This window comes from Gavia stellata, chromosome 3 (genome assembly GCF_030936135.1).
Source record: "Gavia stellata isolate bGavSte3 chromosome 3, bGavSte3.hap2, whole genome shotgun sequence".
NCBI classification, from domain to species: Eukaryota; Metazoa; Chordata; class Aves; order Gaviiformes; family Gaviidae; genus Gavia; species Gavia stellata.
In genome coordinates this window covers 65,618,403-65,641,684 of record NC_082596.1, presented here as the reverse complement: position 1 = coordinate 65,641,684, position 23,282 = coordinate 65,618,403, and the positions used below count along the sequence as shown (strand labels likewise).

At 41.8% G+C, this 23,282-nt stretch overlaps 1 protein-coding gene across 1 annotated transcript in view; it reads left to right on the top strand.

Annotated features, from left to right (window-relative positions):
- The first annotated feature begins 14,218 nt into the window (after positions 1-14,218).
- Positions 14,219-23,282, top strand: part of ZNF516 (zinc finger protein 516) — a 59,161-nt gene continuing 50,097 nt past the window's right edge. Inside the window, exon 1 of the mRNA XM_059815528.1 lies at positions 14,219-16,157. Within this exon, the coding sequence (XP_059671511.1) occupies positions 14,252-16,157 (1,906 nt within the window). The 5' untranslated portion in view covers positions 14,219-14,251. The remainder of the gene's footprint in view (positions 16,158-23,282) is intronic.

Sequence of the window (23,282 nt, the reverse complement as noted above, 5' to 3'; positions counted from 1 at the left end):
AGTGCAAGCAGTCGTTTATATAGAGAGCAAGTATAATACTGTGCTGTTACATCATGATTATTTAGCACTCTCTACAGTGTAAAAGTATATTAAATAGGGAGTAGGTGAGTAATAAATGGGTGAGATGCAAAAAAGTGAAAGCGATAAAAAAGATGTGTAGCAAAAAATAGGAGAATGGTCTTTATGTATGTGACCAAGACAAAAGACGTTTGTGTGTTAGGAATAGCATCACAAAACATCCCATAATGAACGAGCTACGCTGTAATCCATGCTTATTTGTTGTGTAACAGGTTTAAGGACTTAGTAGTGTGGCTGAAATTCTGCTCTTGGAGTTAAAGAGTCACAGTTACGTTGTGCTTCACTAGTGGAAAATCTACTCGCTTCGGCGTCGCCCTGAAGAGTAAAGGAGTATATTTGTATTTGCAGAATGGTAAAATGTGTGATACAAAGCAGCATGCACGTGCTGGAGGAAAGTGAGTTTGGAAAGCTTTTAAATCAGATTTATAGTCCCAGGTGTAGAAAGAGACTAACCCCTGTGAGAAGAATACCTCACTTAAGTGAGACTTACCACTAGGGATCTTACACTTTAATTTAATTTAATTTGATGTTCCGCATAGCCCTCTTTTTTCCAGTTGCTTGTGAATCAAAGAAATGGAGAGAGAAGTATTTCATTTGGTGGTATGTGCCACTTGAAGCTTACTTGTTGTTATGCTTCTTGCTTGTTGTTACTAATATCCTGTAAATGGATAAAATTGGCTGGAAACCTATGTTTCAGAAAGGCAAAGGGATGAGAGGTTAGTGACATGTGATCTCTGCTTTGTTCATTTCTTTACTATCTGATGGTCTTTTTGTTTCACTAAGGGATGAACTCTGGGTAGGCAGAAGAGGGGATTAGTTTACTTTTGGGGCTCACGGGAAAGAATCTCTGTTTCTCAACTTTTGGCTGTGCCTCTGATGAAAAGAGGGACTTTGATTCTTTGAAAAGGTGAAGCTTGACTTTATAATGATAATTTGCTCTTAGAAATTATTTGAAGTCAGAACATTTGGCACTGTATAAAAGTATATAAAAGAGCACATATAAAAGATCTCAAGTCCCTGCCTTGAGGAATACACATAGCGTTTAGAACATAGCAATATGTACTACGCATATTATGCATTAGGGGGAAAAAACCCAACAAAACCAAGTGATGGATTTAATTTTGGAAAATGATTTTGAGTCATTTATGGAAAATATGCTTTTAAGAATGAATAAAAAATAATGACAAACCAGTTCTAAATGCAGTGTTGAAACACAAGGTTGTAAGGGGAAACCGGTACAAAAGATGCAGTAGGGAGAGTGAATCACTGCCCACACAAAAGAGAGTAGGGTGGAACTGTGGAGGTCCTTGAAGGAGAAGAATGGCACTTGCACCTAACACGAGAGACATTTGACCTGGGTGTTGGCATCCTTTGGGTTTTGGAAGAGCACTATGCTGTTAGCAGCACAGTTACTTGAATAGACCAGAGGGGAACAGATTATGAGCTTGATGGCTGGAGATGACTCTGTAGTAACTGAAAATAGAAAAGCCTGAAGAATGGACATCTTCTAGGGAAGAGGACAAAAGGGGCAAGGAGGAGGCTTTTAAGCTTGTGCGGAAATGCCCTGGCAAACAGGGAGCCAGTGAGCAGGAACCAAAGCTGTGCAAGTGAGGGAGAGCTCAAATGGAGGAATTAAGTCACGAAGAGCCCAAACAGGTTTGAGAGAGAGGAGGCGAAGGTGCTTCTGGAAGAAGCAGAAGCGTTGGGGAGAACTGAGAAAGCAGAGGCTGAAGAGTGAGCAGACAGACAGGGAGTAGTGGGGAAAAGAAGTGGCCTTTAAACTGTGTCCGTGGGATGGCAATGGCCAGGGAAAGGGACCAAGTGCCTAGCGGCTGCCTGCAAGGTGATCCAGAAGGGATGTGACAGGCAGGTGGTGTGCATGGATAGCTGGGGCTTGGAGGCATGGTGGATGACAGAGGAGGGGTGGAGCTGGGAAGGAGAGTGGAAGTAAGGAGGTCGGTGCCGCAGAAGTGGTGTGGCTGCGAGTGGGGTGGACAGGGACACGTGCTGCGGCGGAAGATGAAGCGACACATATATAGTAATGATGGTGTGTTGAGTTCTCTGTCGCGAGAAGTGTGTGTGGGGGGGGTGTTGGTGTGTCTATGGTACATAACCACGTTTCTTTGAAAGGAGAAATAAAGTCTGACTATAGTATTTGGTGATGCAAACAGATTTGTGTTCTTGGTGTGTGTAATTCATGTTTGTCTTACCAGTTGATAGATCTGTCTTGCAAGATGTAGTTGTAGTGTATGGAAAAATAAACAAAGGGGCAATAGCCTATGCAGCAGAGTTTTCTTCCTTGCAGGCTTGTTTGCTTGTTATCCTATGAGTGGTAATTTCAGGGGGTTTGTTTTGTTTTGTTTAAGTAGTTGCTCAGCATTTGTGTGCTGAGGCTGTAGAACAGTTTCTAAGCAGGGGTTGGGTTTTGTTCCTTTGGGTTTTTTCTGCTCTTAGCTCTGCCTTCCTGTTCCCAAGGCCAGCAATGAGCTTAGGAATGGTTTTGGGGATGGATGTCCATCCAGGCCCTTCTCTTTCATGGAGGATGTAACACAGGATAATTTTCTGCACTTGGGTAAGTTTCTGTCTGTCTTTGGATTTCTGTGGAAATGACTTGTATGCCATAGGTGAGGGATTGGCCCAAAGATTCAAAGTCTTTGATTAAATGGCAAGGGGAGGAGGCGTTACATGTACCTGTTAATGTAAGGAAAGTGAAGTAGTTCTGAACAGGGTTGTCAGTGTTTATCTTGTGATATCGACAAAGTCCTGACCTGCCAAAATCTGAAGCATGCACTGTGCAGTAATGAGAGCAGAGTTAACAATGTTGGTAAAGTGTGCCTTGAAATCGTATTTATAAGCAGTGGATGGAATCTGTTTGTCTCCTTGGATGATACATTACAGTGATGTTCCACAGAGATAGTTTGGCACTTCATACCAAAATAAGCCGGACCAACTGACAGCTGAAAGATCTGATTTTGGGTTTGATTTTTTTCTTCTCTTGGCTGGGAGCTTTGAAATCCAGAAAAAGTAATCTTGTGCTTTGTATTCATTTGCTATACAGGACTATTGCTTTCTTTCCTTTGTGTTTAAAAAAGTAAATAAATAAAAAAGAGAAGAAAAGTAGTTACCCTACTGTGTAAGTCAACTCATGCTTTATGGTAACATCACTTTTGTTGTACTGGCTATACCTGTTTGCTTTTCTGTGCTGACAGTGATGGGCCAGTCCAAGACTGAATATATTTCACAGCTGGATTTATCCCATATGTAGTGGAAGTTGCTTTTAGTGATGAGGACTACGGAAAACTCTAAAATGAATTAATGGAGTAATGAAAGAACAGCAGACGTCTTTAGAACTGCTGGTGAACTTAAGAAACTTGTAAAGCCCTCTTTTAAACTACTAGCAATCACCTGTCTTATTACCAAGTGTAAAATAAGCCTATCATCACAAATCATGCTTGTGGATGAAGTGATCTTCAGGGGTACTGTGTACCTTAGCGAAAAAAGGTGAAATGAAGGTATTTCTGAGACACTGGCTATCCACAGATTGGCCTTCAGCACTGTCCTCTGCTGGTTTGGGGCTGGTGTCACTGTGCCAAAGCTGTGTGCAGTTTAAGCAGTGCAGTGAGTCCTGAGTCTCAGCTGGTGCAGAGGGAGCTTCAGCTTGGCTGGTTTGGGATCTCTGAAGTGCAGAGTGTCTGCGCTTGGGCCTGGGCATAGTCTGCATGCTTGACATTCAGAAATGTTGCAGAGAATGGAAAAACTGTGATGGAAAGTCTTAATTACCTGCTTAAGTTCTTAAACGTTTAAGAAAGCTTCCTAAAATAGAGCTTGTCCATGTTGTTTTGTACTTCGCAAGAGCTTCCAGTGAAATGCTTATATAAAAAATACATATATAAAAATCATACATTAAAAAAAAATTATAAAAAAATATGTAACCCAACAACTGAAAATGAGGTTTTGGTGGTGTTCCATGACTTTTGTGTTGCTTCTCAGTGCTAAACAGTGCTGCCTCAGAAGGTAATGTTTAACAGAATGCTTTTATGGCTTATTGCATATGATTACCGCTCCTTGTATTTCAGGGCACAGTTCTCCCTTTCCTCTCTGCCCTTTTTCTCTCCCTCTGTCCCTTTTTCCTTCCCCCTCTCCCCCTCCTTTTAATGCAATCTTTTTACTCTCTTAAAATGGCTTTTTGAAGAGATAAGGAAATGTACCCCAAAAGCTTGTTTCAGTGCTTTACAATTCCTTTATAATACTGGGGGCAGGGGGGAAGTAAGCAAAAGACTTGCTGGTGTTACTTCAGAAAAAGTTTTTCATTATGGTAAGGTTTTAATAGTTAATCAAACAACAGTGCTGTAATTCTAAATCTGTTAACAGGTTAACGCTTGGCAACACTTGTATTTATAAGGTAATGATTTTACTGTAGCAATTTGAGCAGTAGGATATATTAGGTATAAGAGAAATTAATTTATTACCTTTAATTTCTTAATTCTCCACACAGCTTATTTCATAGCAACTTACTGTAGAAATAATCTTTGCCTTCCATTGACCTGCTGAACACATAGCTGTAGCTAGTAAATTTGCTTGGTATTAAGCATACAACTTTTTGCATTTGAGGTCTGCTATGGGCAAGTCATTACAGCACTGTATGTATGCACTATGGCACTGATGTTTGTTCCCCACTGGTGTAATTGTTAGTTGTGACAAGGAGGAATTTGGGCACTTAGGACAATGTTGCTTCGTGTAACTTTTGCTGGGGTAGGAAATAAACAATTCAAATATTTACTTTTAATTATGCTCATGTTTTTCTTGCATTCAAGTCTTGATTTACACAGCACAAAGGCATTCAGGTTTTAGCTAATGATACAGCTTCTCATTTGATACAAATTGATCTCATGGCACTGTGCACTTACAGCAGCTGAGGATGTGGTTTGTGTGTAGCTTGCATTGATGGGGCAGATGAAAGAGGCAGCAAGAAGGGGTGGGTGTGTATGTGTGTGATGTACTGCATTCCAGTATTTTATACCAGCTGACGATCCAGTCCTTATTCTTATGCAGACAATGTAATAATAATAAAACTAAGTATTTCATTGTCATGACACTGCATATAAAAACATACACATTTTTTCCACATTTTAAGATGCAAACCGAGCGGAACATAACAGAGCGTATTAGCAGGAAAATACCCTGCCCATACAGTTTGAAATCAGCCCCCAAGCTGCAGATTTAAAATGGCCATGTTACAACTCTGTAAATTGGTTTGCAGTGGAAACCCAAAAAAGATCATTAAATATAAAAGCACTTTTGAATGCTGGGAGAATACTGTGCTACCCGTGTGTATGTGCATCTCCATAGACATGCATGAACAGACAGTATCAATGCCATTGATTTGAATAAGGAGGTAATACACAGTATTGAGGTGACTTTGCTGGTATTTGTAACTGACCTATTTTTTGATTTGATACTATCAGAATTGTGGATGTTTCTTCAACTTTTCTTTTAATTTTTAGTACTTGAGAATACTAAGACGCTAAAGTAACTCATTTGGTGGGTGTGGCCAAATAGGAAAACATTATTGTTAAATTGAAGTAAAACGGAGAGCTTTTTTTGTTTTTTATTTGAACGTAAGTTGATGCTTATATTCAGAATTAGCAATACTGTTACAGCATGTCAAAATAAGAGCTTTTGACTTTTGAACATGTATCATTAATGACACTAGGAAAAAAAAACCCCACATCTGCACTAGTGCATTTCTTGGCTTTTCTAGGGCTGATCAATAATCACATTGTGTATTCATTCCCCCAGCCCCCCACCCTGTGAGGTCAACTTTAACTACTAGTCTTTATATTTCAGAAAAAGGACATAGACTGCCTTATGCATTAATAATATTATTAGTCTCAGTGTTTCCTTTGGATCTAATTTACTGTTACCCATCAAAAAATCAGTAACTTTTTTTTTTTAATTTAAATACTTTATCTGTAATTTTTCAGGAGCCCTTTTCTCCTCTTCTACCTTCCAGTGCTGTGTTGAGAGGTCTAGGTAGGAATTGGACTGAGTGAGGATGCTGAGGTTTGCTATGGTTGTGCTGTTTAAATGGATCCTCTCTTGATTGTATTGTAGCATGTCACAGTGACAATGGGAGAACAACAATTTCAGGGCCTCATGTCTGGATAGTAACACAGCTGCTGCAATAAAGTCTTGTTATGGTTGACCAGTCACATTTGGACAGTTATTTCTAATTAGAAGTTCTTACTTATGTTGCGTTAGAAAACAGTTTGAAGCAAACTGGTAGATAACTTGGATGAAGTTAGTTCATTTTCTCCTTGCCTTGAAAGATTAGTGTTGCTTTTTTTGTTTTGTCCTGCAGCCAGAATAAGTAGTCTTGAAAGAATCTTGCCTTTAAAATAAGCTTGCCTTTTTTTTTTTATTTTGGACTATAATGTAGTGGTCTCCAGCGACTGCTGTACAATAAAGGGTTATTGTGGGTAGTTCTGTCAGTGTTAGACATCACTACTAGTTTTAAGTCTTGTGATGGCATTTTGTGATTTCTGCATTGTTGTTTTTTTCCATGAAAGTACTAGTGATACTGGTTCCCTTTTATTCATTTCTTCCTATTAGAGGGGAAATGTAGTTTGTTCATAATGGATTATTGATTGGTCTGCGAACAGCAGAAGCCCCAAGGCCTTGTCATCAATGGTACTTACTCTCCCAATAGTGAATGCATCGCTTCATGCAGCTATTCTCAACCCCAGTCTGTAGAATATAAGCCTGTAATTGTTACTCTTGTGCAGCACAGTTTTTAGGGAGAGGAACTCTTCATTGTCATTATGGGATTTTCCCCCTCAATTTGTTCAAAGAATAGTCCCTTTGTTTTGACAGCAAGATAAAGCTTGTCCTGGATGTTAATGATATATTTCAATTCATTGCTTAGAATACTACAGTGTAACTAATAAAGTACATTTCTTTGTCTCCCAGAAGACAAACATGCATAGTATACTAAAACACAAAATATGTACTGAGTGGGTGACAACTCTGTTTCTCAACATAGCCCATAGCAGTGCAAAAGCAAGCTTCCCCCCCCCCCCCCCCCCTTGCTCCTGAACTGCTTCTTGAGGAGCCACAAAATATCTGGGTTATGGGGGTTTTGCTGACTTTGTTTTGAGAGATCACCTCGCTGCAAATGCCTACCTCCAGCTTTTTCACCATTAGCGTTTCTATCTTTATTTCAGCGTATTCTTTCCCGTGCTAAGGGTGTGGCATCAGCTGAGAAAGGCCTGACTCTGCTTTCACAGCCCTGGCTGCTGGTCTGAAGCCTGCTGCAAAATGTCATTAGCTCATGGAGGGAGAAAGACACACAAACACATGATGTATTTGGAGGAGCTCAAAATAATATCTCAGGGTTCAAACAGCAAACTTTTCAAATGGGAAGAGCTTCCCCAGCTGCAGGGGAGGGCTGGTTTAAAATAATTAAACAAAAAAGTATTGCAAAATGCTGCTGAAGGATTTTTATAAAGCCTAAGCGGAAATAGGCTAATAGAAATTCCTTGTTTTGTTTTTCCAGGAGCTTTTTATTTTTCCTTTCCAGTCTTGTGTCAGTTTTGGCAGGCTTAAACAAACTTCGGGAGGTCTGTTGTCAAGATTGCCGCTTTTAATAACTGAATACGTTTGAAAATTTGATGGTCTTCTACAGATGGCTCGGGATTTTTGCATAGCTTTTTACTGGGTTAGTTTGGATTACTCTCAGAAAATCAATTCAGGGCTATGCTGCCTTTACCTAATGGCAAGTTTAGTCTATACGTTGCAGAATGCCAGGATTTCCTGCAAATTCAAGTATGGGCTTACTATTTAAAGATATGCTTTTGCTCTTCTTCCCTCTGGAGTAGTCTGAAGGATGCTATCAGCTCAGGGCAGTGAAGAGTCTATAGGCTAGTAGAATGGTCCATGAGAGGCATTTCGGTAGGACTGGTGCCTAAATGAGGATGGTAGGATCGAGCCTTTAATCAGAGTGGTGGACTGATGACCCCCATGGGATCTGGGTGTTCAGAAGAAGCCATGTTCCCTCACAAAGTGAGGAGGAGGGTGTGCAGGTAGAGTGCGGCTGGCGCGTGTGGAGGGTGGTGTCTCTGCAGCTGGGAGAGAAGACACAGAGAGGAAGAAAGGTCTCTGCAGTTCAGTGAGCATGAAGGCTGGTGGAACGGTTGTGAAACGTTTTCTATCTTTCATCCACTCTTTTCCTGCACTTCGCTCTCTTTCGGCCTCTTTCCTCTGAACAGCAAAGTCTGTTTGGCTCTGGGGCAACCTGAGCCTTCTGAAATCAAGAGAGATCAGCTCTCCAGGTTGCCGTTCATTGAAAGAGACAACTTTCTCAAATTCACCTAGATGTTTACGTGCTATGTCCCATCATTTCATCACCTAGAAGGAATCTGAGTAAGATTTTTTTTTTTTTCCTACTAGATCATGCCTCATAGTGTGTTTTGTTTTGTTTTTTTTTTTTTTAAGAAATTGTTGCTTTTGGTAGAGGAACCCAGTGGAGTGATTGCAGTGTATATTCAAACCTCTGGGAGGTTGGAAGAGCGATATTTCTCCGGTGCATTTATCTTTCAGATGGGACTCAAAATGCTTACACCCAAACTGAAAGTTTGTTTTAAAATATACACTGTGCTATTTGAATAGTTCTATGTAGCTTCCCAGATTGTATGTTCTTGTTTATTACTTACTGAAGAGTTTTCCCTTCTTGCCACTACAGTCCATGCAATATGATTTTTAAAGTCAGGTTTAACTGAAGAGAAATTAAAAAAGAATGTATAATCTTCTGTATGTTGGAACAGGAGTAATTTTCTTGTATGTTTTCCTCTGTCTTCACTGCACAGGATATTTATATGTAAGAAATTGATTTGCAATTACTTTTTCAGTGTGGTATCTATTGCATTCTATTTGTCAATTTTCTTGTTGTTTATTTTCAATTTCTTTTTTTATTAATTATTTTCGAAGAGGCACAAAAGGCCCTTGAGAAGGTCTGTCTCACCCTGTGGGGAGTCCTCACAGCATACCTGGTCCTCTTCCAGAACATGCAGGTGGCATGAAGAGAAGAATAATAGGTATTTCAGAGTGCTCTGCTCCTGTTTTATTTAAAGTGCTGCTCCCCTGTACTTTTACGCATGCTTCACTTCAAGACTGCACGAGAGTCTTGCAGAAGTTGCGAGGATGATGCAGCCGTGCACCGGCGTACCTGCCGCGCTGCCAGCAGGGATAGGCTACCACAGGCTCGCTGGGGATGCCGTGGCTGATGCTGGGAAAGGCGCTGGGGCTCTGTGGTGAGAGCAGGTTGCTTTGGCCAAATGTGTTTTCTCTCAAGCCAAGAACTCTGTGTGAGTTAGTTTTTAAAACCAGAAAAGTTTTGATGCCTAAACGTTTGAAATAGAGTCGATTCTGACAAATACGTGGTTTAAGCTTGTAGGAAAGCTTGTTTTCCCTTTGGGGCGGGTGGAGGGGTGGGTGTAAAAAAAGTTTATTTATATTTGTTCCCATGTGGGTCACAGCAAAGACTCTCTGTGAGGCACGGGGTGCAGGAACAAGCCTTACAACTGAAATATCTGGCTGAGCAAAGGCATTTCTCTGCACTCCACCCCTCCTGTTTTTGGGTCTTTGTGTTTCTCTTCCACCTTGCTTTATATACCAACCTGCATGTAAACAGTGATGATGTTAAGTGCCTCAGGGTATTTTAAAGGGACTGAAAATGGCTCCCGGATACTGACCAAAATAAAGTGAATCTTGCTCCTTACAGTTCATATGCTCCTTACAGGAGAATATCAGTCCCCCTCTAGGAGTTGTATGGCATTTGGCATAGGCTGCAATGCCGTTAAAACACACAAAAGATTTTTAAAGACTATGTATTAATTTACAGTTTACATTCACTTGCATTTCCTTACGGCTTGACTCTGTGTTAGTGGGGATCTCCATGCTGTGACAGTCTGGGAGAAATCTGCAGGCTGGATGTGACTCTGCTATGGATTCTGTGTGACAAGCCGGTGCTAAGGAACTGCAGGGTGAACTTGGACCAAAGTGATGAAAAGTTACTGGCTACCACCTGAAATTACTGTGAGTTGAAACATTTTTTAGTAGCCTTAGGGTAGCTGGGGGTGGCCACATTCCATGTGTGCTGGAAGAGAATTATTTCAGAATACTTCCAAATTTGTAATTATTTCAAAATACAAGTATTTTTATCATTGCAGTCAGCCAGAAAGAAACAAGAATAGCTATGGCAAAATTTTACTCACAGAATCACAGGATCATTAAGGTTGGAAAAGACCTGTAAGATCATCAAGTCCAACCAGTAACCCGACACCACCATGCCCACTAAACCATGTCCCACAATGCCACGTGCACACATTCCTTAAACACCTCCAGTGATGGTGACTGTATCACATCCCTGGGCAGCCTGTTCCAGTGTTTCACCACTCTCTCAGTAAAGAAATCTTTCCTAATATCCAGCCTAAACCTCCTCTGGTGCAACTTGAGGCCATTTCCTCTTGTCCTGTCACTAGTCACCTGGGAGAAGACACCAGCACCCACCTCTCTGCAACCCCCTTTCAGGTAATTGTAGAGAGCGATAAGGTCTCCCCTCAGCCTCCTCTTCTCCAGGCTAAATGAGCCCAGTTCCCTCAGCCACTCCTCATAAGACTTGTGCTCCAGACCCCTCACCAGCTTCGTCGCCCTTCTCTGGACACGCTCCAGCACCTCAATGTCCTTCTTGTAGTGAGGGGCCCAAAACTGAACACAGTATTCGAGGTGTGGCCTCACCAGCGCCGAGTACAGAGGCACGATCACCTCCCTACTCCTGCTGGCCACACTATTTCTGAGCAGAAAAGTAATCAGTGTGGTCTCATTTACCAGTTGACATCTTCCATCCCTTGTGCCGTTTTTGATGTTGAACTAATTGTTTAATAAGTAATACCAGGGTGGAAATTATTAAGCCAAAATGTTATTTTCTATAGGTAGGATTCTTTACAAGTGTTATTTTCCTCATTTTGAAAGTTCAGTCTTCCGAATTGAAGCTTTTTTCAAAGTTGTCATTTTTATTATAGTTTTGTTGCTTCTTTCTGATGAACACTGGCTTTGCTGTTCTGCAAAGAGCCCCTCTAAAAGAATTACTTTTAAGTGGCACTCAATTGATGTGAGGAGCGAGTTGTAAGGTGTTCATATATGTTTGTGTCACTCAATTTACCAAAGCCTAAGGGAGATCTCCGCACACTGTGTAAAGCCAACTCAGATGGGGTGAACACCCTTCTTCCCCCTGGAATTTCTGTCTGTGGAAGATCAGACTTGAAATTTTGTGAGTCTTAAATGTGTATGAATTCAGAGAATTCAAATCTAGGAATACTTTATTTCAGCTTTTAAAGTTAACGAATTGTGGTGCATTGGCCAAGCTAAAGTAATAAAGATGAAACAACTTTCTCAGAATATTTTGGTGAAGACGGTAACAATTCCATTAAGTATTTTAGACCTATAACATAATTCGGTAATGTTTTAACTCTGACTTTTTCCCCCTTCAGGCCTAATTTCATATAGGGCTAGGGGGATCTCCTGCGAGCAGCTAATATCCCTCTTACTTAAAGTAATGCTTTCTTCATATCCTCATTTTCATAACTAGGTTTCATTAATGAAAATGCTATAAATAATTAAAGTGAAATATGTCAAGAGTAAGCACAGGGAAGTTGTGGCTGAGTAAACAAAGGGACTCTGAAGCTTTGGATTTATATGTGCCTCAACTGCTGCATACAGCAGTTTGGCTCTAAAGCTCTTCTGAACTTTCAGACAGGAAGCACTGTAGAAAGTTGAGTTAAAATGGGACCTACATTTAAAAAAAAAAAAAAAATGTTGCTAGTCTAAAAGTCAGCTAACCAATAAGCAGTGTTCTCACTGGTGTAAACTGTAGAAAATGCAGAATGTAGAAAACATTGTAAAAAAAAAAAAAAAAAATAGCTGGAAAAATCTGTCCCCAGAGTTTGCTATCTTTTTTTTCTACAATTGTGCAGAACATTTCAGAAGAAGCTGTTGCTTGTTCATGTATACTATTGTGTTAAATGCAAGAAGTTACGCTTGTGTTTCTTCTTATGATTTAATGAGTTTTAGGTTTAGTCTTTGATTACAGGACAATATGGGTTGTTAATTGGCAGATTTAGATTACGTGTCAGATAAATAAGATGCTACTCTGAATTGTTTTATTCATCAGTATGATTTGTATTTGCTGTTTGGCATGTTCATACCTTCTGCTACAGCCACAACTTCCAGTTGCTGCCATCCTTTATATACCCAGGGAGTTTCTTCTGAGGCTGCTCCTCAATTTGGTTTGAAACGGCTAATATCAGAGATTAATTTAGATATTCTTGTGTGTACAGTTCTTGCTCATATGGACTTCTGAGTTTGTGATCTGATGCGATTTTTTTTGTTTGTTTTTTTAGTCGTAATGAATTAGTCATAATATAAAAATGCTTCATTCGAGAAATGAAATTGCATTTGTAATGCATCCCGTAGATACTACTGTCAGCTCTCTGAGGAAAAGGTAGTTTGGGTGGATGCTCTTGATAACTCTTAACATGCTGAACGGATACTAGATATGCGGAAAATCAAACCCAGAAATTAATGGTCTTGTAGCAAATGAGGAGGTTAGATTAACTTAAATATAATGAAGTTATTCTATAGTGTGTAACTGAGATGAGCATTGCATCAGTTCTGCCTTGCTTTTTGTCAGGCTCACACTGGTGATGTGGTTAGACTATTTATTTATTTACATATTGAAGAGACTCAGAGGTGAGTACAATAAGAAACCTTGAAATTTGCAACTGTAGTTCTGTAGCTCTTTATTTATTGAGTCATAGATATCAAATGACAGATCTATTAATATATAGTCGTCTTACTGCTCTACATATTTTTAGCTGTTTTAAGAAGCTGATGTTTTCTTAATGTAGTAATAGATTGGTTCTCTTTTATTGGAGAATATGGTATTTGATCTTAGTCATGTGGTGTTTGTCGTACTTAAAAATCTTCCCTCCTTCCTATCCTCATTGTTTTACAGTGTGGTAATTGGAAAAGAAACAAACTATGGAGATCTTAACCATTGGGTTTTGCCGTATACAAGGTGGAGAATTGCTGGTGTGTTGCATCTTGCATTGCTGAGGCAGATATTGACCCTTGCTTTTAATCATGACAAGATACAGAAGCTTTTAAACTTTTATTAATCTGTTTTGTTAATCAAAGCTGGTTGGTTTGTTTGTTTATGGTTAAGATTCTGTTTCATTGAGGTGGGTGGTGCTGTGGTTTCCCATGTGTCTTGTTGACATAAATCACTCACTTTTAAGATCATTTGATACCTACGCACATTATCAATTTACTTTACTTAGACTGAGACTAAATATTATACTTAGAGAGTTTTTTCCCTTCGTTGTTCATCAGGAAATAACTTTTAGTTTTCCTGAATGCCTTGTCAGGCTCTGGATTCTTGTTTTCTCTCTAATCAAAGCACTGAGCGTCCTCAGCCTCTGCGCCTGCTCTGTGCATGCCACATCAAGCACAGCAGAGCTGTTTGAGACGCAAAGTAATGCAGTTGCCAACAGGAATATGATACTTGCTAAAGTCTCTAGGAGAGCCTTTTATCTTTGGCAAGTAAGTATTTTACATGAAATGACACATGATGGTAAAGCCACAGATTTAAAGTGTAATAACCCTCTCAAGAAATGTTTTCCTCATTTAAGGTGTATTTTTAGCCATTTCTTCCTGGTTTTAAAACAAAAAATATTTTTAAACTTTGCACTTTATTAAAGACACTGCGATGTCAGTGTATGGAAATCAATGTTTGCTCTTTTTTAAATTTTACTTGTTTATTAATGGTGCTTGCCATTGAAGTCTAGAATATCAGCAAAAGGAGAAGCTGCTGCTGCTCTGAATGTGGGGCGAGTGATGGAAGCTGTTGAGTTAAAATATTAATAGGTTTAAATATATTTAAGAATCTACTTATACAATTTCTATACATTCGTGTGATTTTGTTCTTGTTTCAGGTGATGTATGCTAGCCGCTTACAGAGCACACGGAAATAAATTGGTGCTTCGGACTCTCTTGAGCAGCTGAAAGGAGAAACGTTACCCTGAGAATGAAGCAATAAAACATTTCTCTGCAGAACCGTATGATTGAAAACGTGGTCCAGCCCTCCTCTCCTGCCGGACATGCTTTTGTCCTCCTGCCCCGCTCACCTGATGTTGCAGTAATACAGATGGATCATAGCAGAGAGGCAGAAATGGAGTTACGGAGATCCTCCAGCCCAGGCAAGCTAAGCAAGAATGACATGGATGCTGACAAGACCATGTGCCACAGCTGCTGCATCTGCGGTAAAAGTTTCCCTTTTCAGAGCTCCTTGTCGCAGCACATGAGGAAGCACACAGGCGAGAAGCCCTACAAATGCCCTTACTGTGATCACAGAGCTTCCCAGAAGGGCAACCTGAAGATCCACATCCGTAGTCACAGAACAGGCACTTTAAGTCAGGGGCATGAGGCGGAGATGGGAGAGGCGCAGCTGGGGGAGATGGGCGTTTCAGAGGGCCTGGGCGGGTGCACCAGCCCCACTAAAAGCACGTCTGCCTGCAACAAGATCTTGAATGGTACCACTCGGGTAGATAGCAGCAAGATCTTGTTGAGAAGCAGCAAGAAGGAGGTCACAGAGGTGGCACCAGCCGAGGAGGATGGCAAGCTGACCTCTTACCAGTGCACCTTCTGCAAAAACAAATTCGAAAGGAAGAAGGACCTGGAGCAGCACCTGCACCAGGTCCACAAACCGTTCAAGTGCAGATTGTGTAGCTACATGACCCTGAGGGAGGAGACGCTGTTAAACCACGTAGAGAAGGACCATATAACAGCTCAGGTCCCAAATGGGGAGGCTTACGCCGAGAACTGCAAGAGTGAGCTGAGCGCGGGCGAGTTTCCATGTGAAGTCTGTGGTCAGGCCTTTAGTCAAACCTGGTTCCTGAAAGCTCACATGAAAAAGCACAGGGGGTCATTTGATCACGGGTGTCACATTTGTGGCAGGAGATTCAAAGAGCCCTGGTTTCTCAAAAACCACATGAAGTCACATGGCCCCAAGACCGGGAGCAAAAACAAACCAAAAAATGATTTGGAGCTCATAGCCACTATCAATGATGTGATACAGGAGGAGACGATTGTGACAGGCCTGTCTCTGTACGAAGTTTGCACCAAGTGTGGAAATCTGTTTACAAATATGGAAAACCTGAAAGCTCATAATGCTGTTCACTACCGGGCGCAGTGGGGCAGTGCCGGGGATAAAGCCGAGGGCTTAATTGATGGGAGTCTAAGCTCCTCGGTCACGAAGCAGTTTTTCTTGCAGTGTCTCAATCTAAGGCCGTCTGTAGGGCTGGACAGACTTACAAGAGGACAGCCTGGGAAAAGAGTAGCTGAGCTGGATCCGGTCAGTAGCTACCAAGCTTGGCAACTGGCCACCAAAGGAAAAGTAGTAGAGCCCTCAGAGTACGTGAAGTATGTGGGATGGGACGAGGCCCTGGCGGATGCGGACGTGACTTACGATAAGGATAAGAGAGAGTATATCCTTGTCAACCAGGAGAAGCGCAAGCGAGACCAGGACTCGCCCAGTGCTTCCAGCAACCCGAAGAAGAAGAGCTGCACCAGTGGGCGCCCGGAGAAAAGCAGCAGTGCCCCGCCGGGGGACGGCTGCCCGCTGGCCCAGGGGGACCTGGACTACCGCCCTGCATCGCGGCAGAGCCGGCGGGCCGCCCAGAACAAGTCCACCGAGTGCTTCGAGTGCGGGAAGATCTTCCGCACCTACCACCAAATGGTGCTGCACTCCCGAGTGCACCGCAAGGAGCGGAGGAGCTGCAGCGGGGGCGGGACGGCCGCCCAGCCTGACCGCTATGGCTCCAGCAGTGAGGAAGGGGACTCGGGGTCTGTCAGCGGACCCAGCACCCCTGGCTCCGCATCCGCCCCAGAGGACTCGGCCACTTCCGGCCTGGGGGAGGAGGGGGCTGAGGAGAGCTCGGAGGAGGGAGCAGCCGACCCCTCACTAGGTAAGATTGCTCCCAGCCTTGCCCTGCTCGCTGTTGCTGGTCCCTGTGTCTCCTGGTGCGGGACACGGCGGTGAGCGGAGGGAGGGATGTACGAAAGCAAGCGAGAGGCTTAAAGGCAGTGTGGTGGGGTTCCGTGCCCACTGAGCACTGCTGCTTGTCTTGGCATGGCGACTCATTGTTTCTGGCGCAGGTCACAAAAGCCAAGATCAGAGAGGACATCTTCATAAAGTGCAGGTGAACTTGTATTTTGGTGAAGGACACCCGAGAAGTATCTTAGTTGCCTACAGCAGTGCTGTAGGGTAGTGTCTTTCCTGAACATCTCAGGGGCTGTTTTTCCCTGATTTATGGGCATCCTGTGCACCATTCTGCCTGTAGCGTGCAGGTGTAGCAAGGGCACAGCCCGTGTGGTGTAGCCCCAAAACGCATAAACTTGTTAATCGCCAGCATGAGAGGCGTCTCTCTCCTCTTCTCTGCTTCGCTTCCCAAATTGTGTTTTTAACTCCAAAGGCTATAATTAATCTCTCTGGATTAAAGCAGTCCTTTGAGCCCAACACTACTAAATGGAACAAATTATTCTCCAAATAGCAGCAAAGTAAATATTTAAAAAAACACCATTAAGCACTTTTGTATCTTCTTTTTTTAATATTTTGTTTTTTGTTGTTCACCATTCTTTGTTTACAATACCCTCTTAGAAATGTGAGATTAACCATTCTTTCCTTACTAGCCTTGTGCTGTTTTTTTGTTTATTTTCTGTTTGGTGAACAACAACGTTTTCCTCTCATTTTCATTCCTTTTGTTGTGAGGAACATAGTTATCTGTAGAGTTAAACTCATTTTCAAGACCATCCTGGATGGAGTAATCTGCACCATTGTGGAAGAGGGTGGGTTTATTCAATTAGCTGAGTTCTTTCAGGATTTTATATAATGTTGTGCTTTCTCCACTGGCTACGAGACCCCGCAGCAGCAAAGCAATTTTCCAGAATTGTGTGTTAATAGTTACATGTTTTTCATAAAGTTTTGAAGCAACGTTGGATTTTTTTTTTTTTGTCATTAAGCTGCTTTCGTGAAAGTCCCATGGTTTTAGGACAACTAAAGTTGGGGCTGTCACTGCTTGGCAATATAACTTTCAAAATGTAAGGCGTAGAGGGAAGACAGCTCCGAAGAATTGGAATTGTAAAAAATTGAACCCATCTGTTTGTCCTTAAAACTTACAAGAATGGTCCTAAACTTGATTTTTGCTACAACTTGGATCAAGACCCTGATGGACAAATTGGGTGCACACTAGAACAGAAATGTAAACTAAACCAAGAACCCCACTTTTTTTATGTTTTCTTGCCCTTTCTGTAAACCACAACTCCAAAAAGTCCTAGTGACAAGCTGACTTAAATGTTTTCATCATGATTACTAGCCCATTTAAAAGACTCAAAATATGGCTTTCCCATCTGCTTTTGGATTTTGGTCACTTAAACGAAGTTCCTTATGGGTGCATACATACTTACTTTGTGTGAAAATCCATCAGCTGCCGCCTGAAACACCTTGGTGCGCTTGACACAAGATGCAGTGGTAAAACTGCAGCTTTGTCTGGTGTTAAATGGGGCTGCCATGTTTTACCAGTGTCATGTACGGTGCCCTTATGGAAACTGTCGTGATGGAAAACCATCCATCTGGAGATGGTGAAAACACTAAAATGCTCTTTCACATGATGTTGAAATAGGAGAGCTGTTCTTATGCACTCTCCATTCTAAGCACTTTATTTTTAACAAGAGGAGCCGTCTCATCTCTCTGCCCGTCCTGCTTCTTGCGTCAGCTCAAGCTCTGAGCCCTTGTTGCAGGAGTGAAGGGTGAGAGTTAAAGTCACACAGCAGTTTCTCTCACAGGAATTAAGGTAACTGGCTTAACCGATGTCACTAGCCACCTGGAAGCTCATTTCTTGGGTGCCAAATTGGTCCTTACCTTCTTTAACTGTAAAGAAGCAGCAAACTGATGGGCCTAAATAAAGGTGGATCTTGGAAAAAGGGCGTGTTTGCATTGATGGGCCAGGAGGGTGGCTGCTGTGTTTTATATTTGCTAAGTCACAGCTGAAGAGCTAATCAATTAGTTAATTGGATAAGAAGAAATGCTTCAATCTTATGACCAAGAGAAATGTTATCCTTGGTTCTTAATAGAGTTTATTTAAATAAAATCACCGTGTCAGTGAAGTGAACATTTTTTACAAGTGACAAAGATTTTTTGGATTTAAAAGAAAGTTGTTTTTTGGGGTTTTTTAGTTTTGTTTTTTTTTTTTTTAAGGAGTTGTCATAGGTCCGTGCTCAAGACTTAAGTTTCTCAATTTTCTCTTTTTGGTATGCAGATTTACTGACACTGCCCTTATATTGTTTTCTAAGGCACGGGGGTCATTCTGTCCAGCAGGCCGTAGGATTAGTTTTACTCCTCTGCAGATTGCTGATTCAACTTGAGAGGCTTTCTTTTCCTCCTCTGTGAACAGAAACTTGAGGTGTACAGAATATAGGCTGAATTCCGCCCTCATGTATGCTTCTGCTAAAATCAGGTGTTCTGGTATGGCCTTGAAGCACATTCTGTCCTGGAAGTGCTGTGGTTTTCTATCCTCTGCTGCGGCTTTTTGTAGTTATTCTCGCTGTTGAAGCTTTTCCATCAAGAACCATGCTTCAGCCCCACGGACAGCATCCCTCCCCAGTGGAGGAGGGCAGGCAGTGCTGTTGGTTCCTGTTCCTGACATGCCTTCTACCATATTATTTTTACTCAGGCTGTGGTCAGGAAAATCTTGGGCTACTCATAAGGTTATATAGTATCTGTATGGTTTTTTTACTTTCATATCTTTACTCCCCCCCTCCCCCCTTGACATGTTACTGTGTTATCCTGGGTCAGAAAAGGGCCTTGAGACTGCCAAGTATTGAATGTTGTGGCCTTGACTCAGCTGAAAGTACTTCGTTGTGCATTTAATTTTTAATCATCTGAGTAGTCCTGTTGACTCACAGTGTCTTGCAGCAGAGAAGCTGGCAATGCACCTCCGTGGTGACTTAGGGCCAAAAGATGTTGGGTCTGAGAGTGACTAGGGCTGGGAAGTACAGATAGGGCTTATTGGGAGAAGAGCAAGAATTTCACCTTGCATGTGAAATAGGTTTGAGAGCCTGCAGGGCAGGCACTTCTTTGCTCTTAACACATGGGTAATTTGTCTTTGCTGTCTACATAGGGTAACATAATGATTTCTCAGGCACAGGGGTAGTGTTTGCAAACCCAGGTTATCAGCTGCCAGGGGGTAAGCTAGCTGGTTATAAAGTGTTTTCCATCTTGTTGGAAGGAGGGTAAAAATTAGTTTTCTAGAGTTAGGTGTGGTGTACCATGTGATCCTGTCATACATAGATACATGCATGAAGTGTATATGCTTTGTGTGACAGCCACATGGGAAGAGGTGGCCCAGAGCACATTTGTACGTGTATTCAAAATATTCAGACTTTTAATATTTTCGAGGTCCTTCTTGCCCCAGATGAGTCTTTGTTTTTATTTGGCATTCAAGCCACTAGCAAATTGTACCTGAATTTCCAGAGTTGCATGCAAAGCTGTTGGAATCACCTGTGAGTTGTTGCTCAGCAATTCCCCAACTTGAGGCTTTTTATTTTTTGTGATTTTCATTTTTAAGTAAAAGAAACGAAACAACCCAGAGCTATGACTGAGAGAGTAGAGGGGGATTATGCATGTGTTGATAAAAGTGGAAGGGAAAATACTCTATTTTTTAAATCTTTTAGCTTCTCAACTGAAGTGGAGTTTCAGGTATGCCAAAGAAATAATGCAGCCTGTGTGCATTTGGTGGTTAGTATTTTAAAGGCTTAATGTGGGCCCCCTCATTGTCATGGTGTGTTTAGCAGTGAGGGTGTTACAGTTTGTTACATTAGGCACTATGAACCAGTCCTGAAATGAAGAAGGAAGTATAATTTTGCAGGCTGTGACTGCTGCTGGCAGGTGGGAAGATGAAGAAAAGAAGTGAAAATGATTTAAATACCGCTCAGCGCTTGGCAAACGTAGTAAGAGCACAGGCCTGTGGTACCCCAGTCAGTAAGGGAGTGCCGTAAAGGTGGTACTTTTTGCCTGTAGGCGCCAGACTGGGCAGGAAGAAAATGTTAAAAGTAATCTAGGGAGGGGGAAAAAAAAAAAGAAAAAGAGAAGAAGTGTTGCTTAGGAATAAAGGAGAGGAATGCTTCTTCTAGCCTGACCTTCGTCAGGGAAGGATGGCAGTGGCAAGAGAGTGTGTTGCACCTCAGAGGGAATGGTGCTTCTGGTGAAAACCATCTCCTCCATTTTGTTTCCTTTCTCTCCTGCCTCTTCTCTCCCTTTTCATTTTCTTTTTTTCCTTCTGTCAGACTCCTCCAGATTTTTGAAATGCTTTAAGGAGAGACTGATTCACTCTTACTCAACACATGCTGTTTTTATTAAGCTGGCTAACGCAGGAAGGGGCTGATTGCGAGTGAGAACTGTTGCGCTAGGCCCTGTACGAACGCAGCTTTAGGCCCAAGGAGCTTGTAGTCTGACTAGGTGAGGTGGACACTGTTGCTAGACTGCACAGAATATGAAAAAAAAACCCAAACAATGAATACAAAACAGTGGCGTGTGGCTGCGTTTGGTTTGTGTCGGGATTTACCGGTGGTATGGTAGGACTTACTCAGGAGACGATGAGCTCCATGAAGGGGTGAGACAAGAGGTGGGAGTAGGGTGCAGGGAGGAGAGAAAGGGGAACGCAGGAAGGCAGAGCGGAGCAGGACCTTGGTGAAGGGAGCTGTGCTGTGCGATGAGATTCTGAAGAGGAAGGGAGGCTGAAAAGAGGTGTGGGATGTTGTTGGGGTTCAACCCTCCAAGGCAGTGCTAGGGTGCTGGGTGTCTTGCACTGAAGCCGTGAGGGCTTGTGACACCCTGCACTCGGAGGCAGGTAACTCCAAGAGGATTTCCATGTGAGAACCAGGAGGTCTGGAGCAGTCACAGGAACGGGAGACAGCAGCAGGAGCACGCCCTGCCCTGTCTACACCTGCTAGTGGACCCACCAGCTTGTTGTTAACGATCTGTTAAAAAGTCTGAACTCTCAACTCCTGCCTTGGTTTTAGCTTAAACAAAAAAAAAAAGGTAAGAGGAGCAGTGCCTGGTTTTGGAGCTCTTCATTTGCATCTGTTATATTTTAAAAACTCTTAGAAATCCATGGCCAGACACTAATCTAACATTTTTATTAGTAAACTGAAGGAAAAGAGACAGCTGCCTGTGAATTGCTTACAGGCTATACAAACTGGGGGATGTAACACATACCATTTATCTGAGGCATGTTATAAGAGAATCCTGTATGTAAATTGGAATGCTCGAATGGAAACATAAAGGCATTAGTAAATTTTGTGAAAGAAGAAGGGTAGGAGAGATTTATGAAGCATAAATTTGGACTTTGTTTTGCTTAGATATAAATTATAACAAATTTATATAAACAAACTTTTCATGAAAAGTACCTAATTTCATCAGGCTTTTGATTTAAAATAAAAGTAAAAATTGTCCAGAGTTGCTTTAATTTTCCAGTAAAATGGCAAGGCTGTAATTTGGGGGAGGAGATGAACAGTAACAATAAAACAGCTAAGCAAGTGAAAATAGAAAAATAAAAATGTATAGTAACTCCAAAGAAGAGAGAAAGATAGTCCTAGTAAATGTTTTCTGTTGCCAAAGTGAGTGCATGAAACACAGCTGCCAGTACGCAGTACCAGGACTTCATTGTTCTGCTTATATGAAAAAATGTTCCTCTGTGTGCAGGGGAAGTCCTCTCCACTATTTAAAAATCAAACATTTTTACTACGTATCTTAATCAAATAATTATACTTTAGATACTTCTCATGCCAGACTCTCACTTTCTGTAAATCCTACAGTATAATGCCATTGAAGGCAGTGCTGTTGGGACATTCTACACCAAATGAAGATCTTGTTCTGTATGTACAATCTTAAGTATGTTGAAGTGGTTTAGCATATTTATTTTGCAGAATAAGCATACAACAAATTGGAGAATGTCTCAGTGCTGGACAACTGGTAACTACTGGCTTCCAGTAAGTGAGGTAGTTTCAAGGAAGAACAGTGTCTCAGTGGCTTCTGTTAGATCCCCACCATGAAGATAAAAATGTTACACTATGATTACACACTTCACCAGTTAATTTTGGCATTGCTGAGGAGTGGTTGTTGGACTATAAAGCCACCTCAGCTTTTCAACCCCAACTAATTGTTTTGGTTGTTAACGCCAGTGGGATTAGTGCTAGGGCTTTTGAATACAGCAAGTTGATGATATCAGATCATAGGGGAAGTTGGGCAGAGGCAAGGACCCCATGCTTGCAGAAGTAAGATCTGTGATGCATTGTTTTGGACTTTGCAAAGTTCGAACTGTTCCTTAAAGCAAATTCAGTGGATCAGGACTAGATCAGTTACCTAGTTTGAACGTGCCTAATAATACCAGTTAGAAATTTCTCTTTTATATCTACTTTGCTGTAATGCACGTAGTCCAATCATGATGCACGTAGCAAAGCCACATGCAGTGTGGTATTTTCTCATGATCTGAAGTTTCTCTGCAAAGCACTGCGTGTTGGGGCATCATTTTTGACCAGTACAGGCCTACAGCAGCACTTTATTACCTCTTCCCTCACCTTTGGGCTCTTGTACGCTCCTCAGGACTGCAGAGGATATTTCCTACATGTGAATATATTCCTGTGGTGCTGCCATCAGCAATAGCTTTTTGCTTTCATATGTCTTTAACTGTGGGTTGATATGAATGGGAAGAAGAACTGAGAGAACAGAACAAAATAGAAATAATGCTGATCAACCCAAGGAAATGGATAACAAGAAAAATTCTCGCAGCCAGAGTCACTGAAATGTGTATCGAGGGGAGAAGAAGAGAGAAGAGTCATAGGATATCTAGAGGTGTGGTTAAAACATCCCTTGGCATGTGTACATCACATGTGAAGTTGCTTGGCCCTTCTATATTTTAGGCTGATGGTGGGAGCTGTATTTCAAGAAGCTCATGCAAAAAGTGTTTGACTGGAACAGGGCAGCAATGCTTTGGGATAATGCAAATTATTTAATGCTATACACTACCCTGACTTCA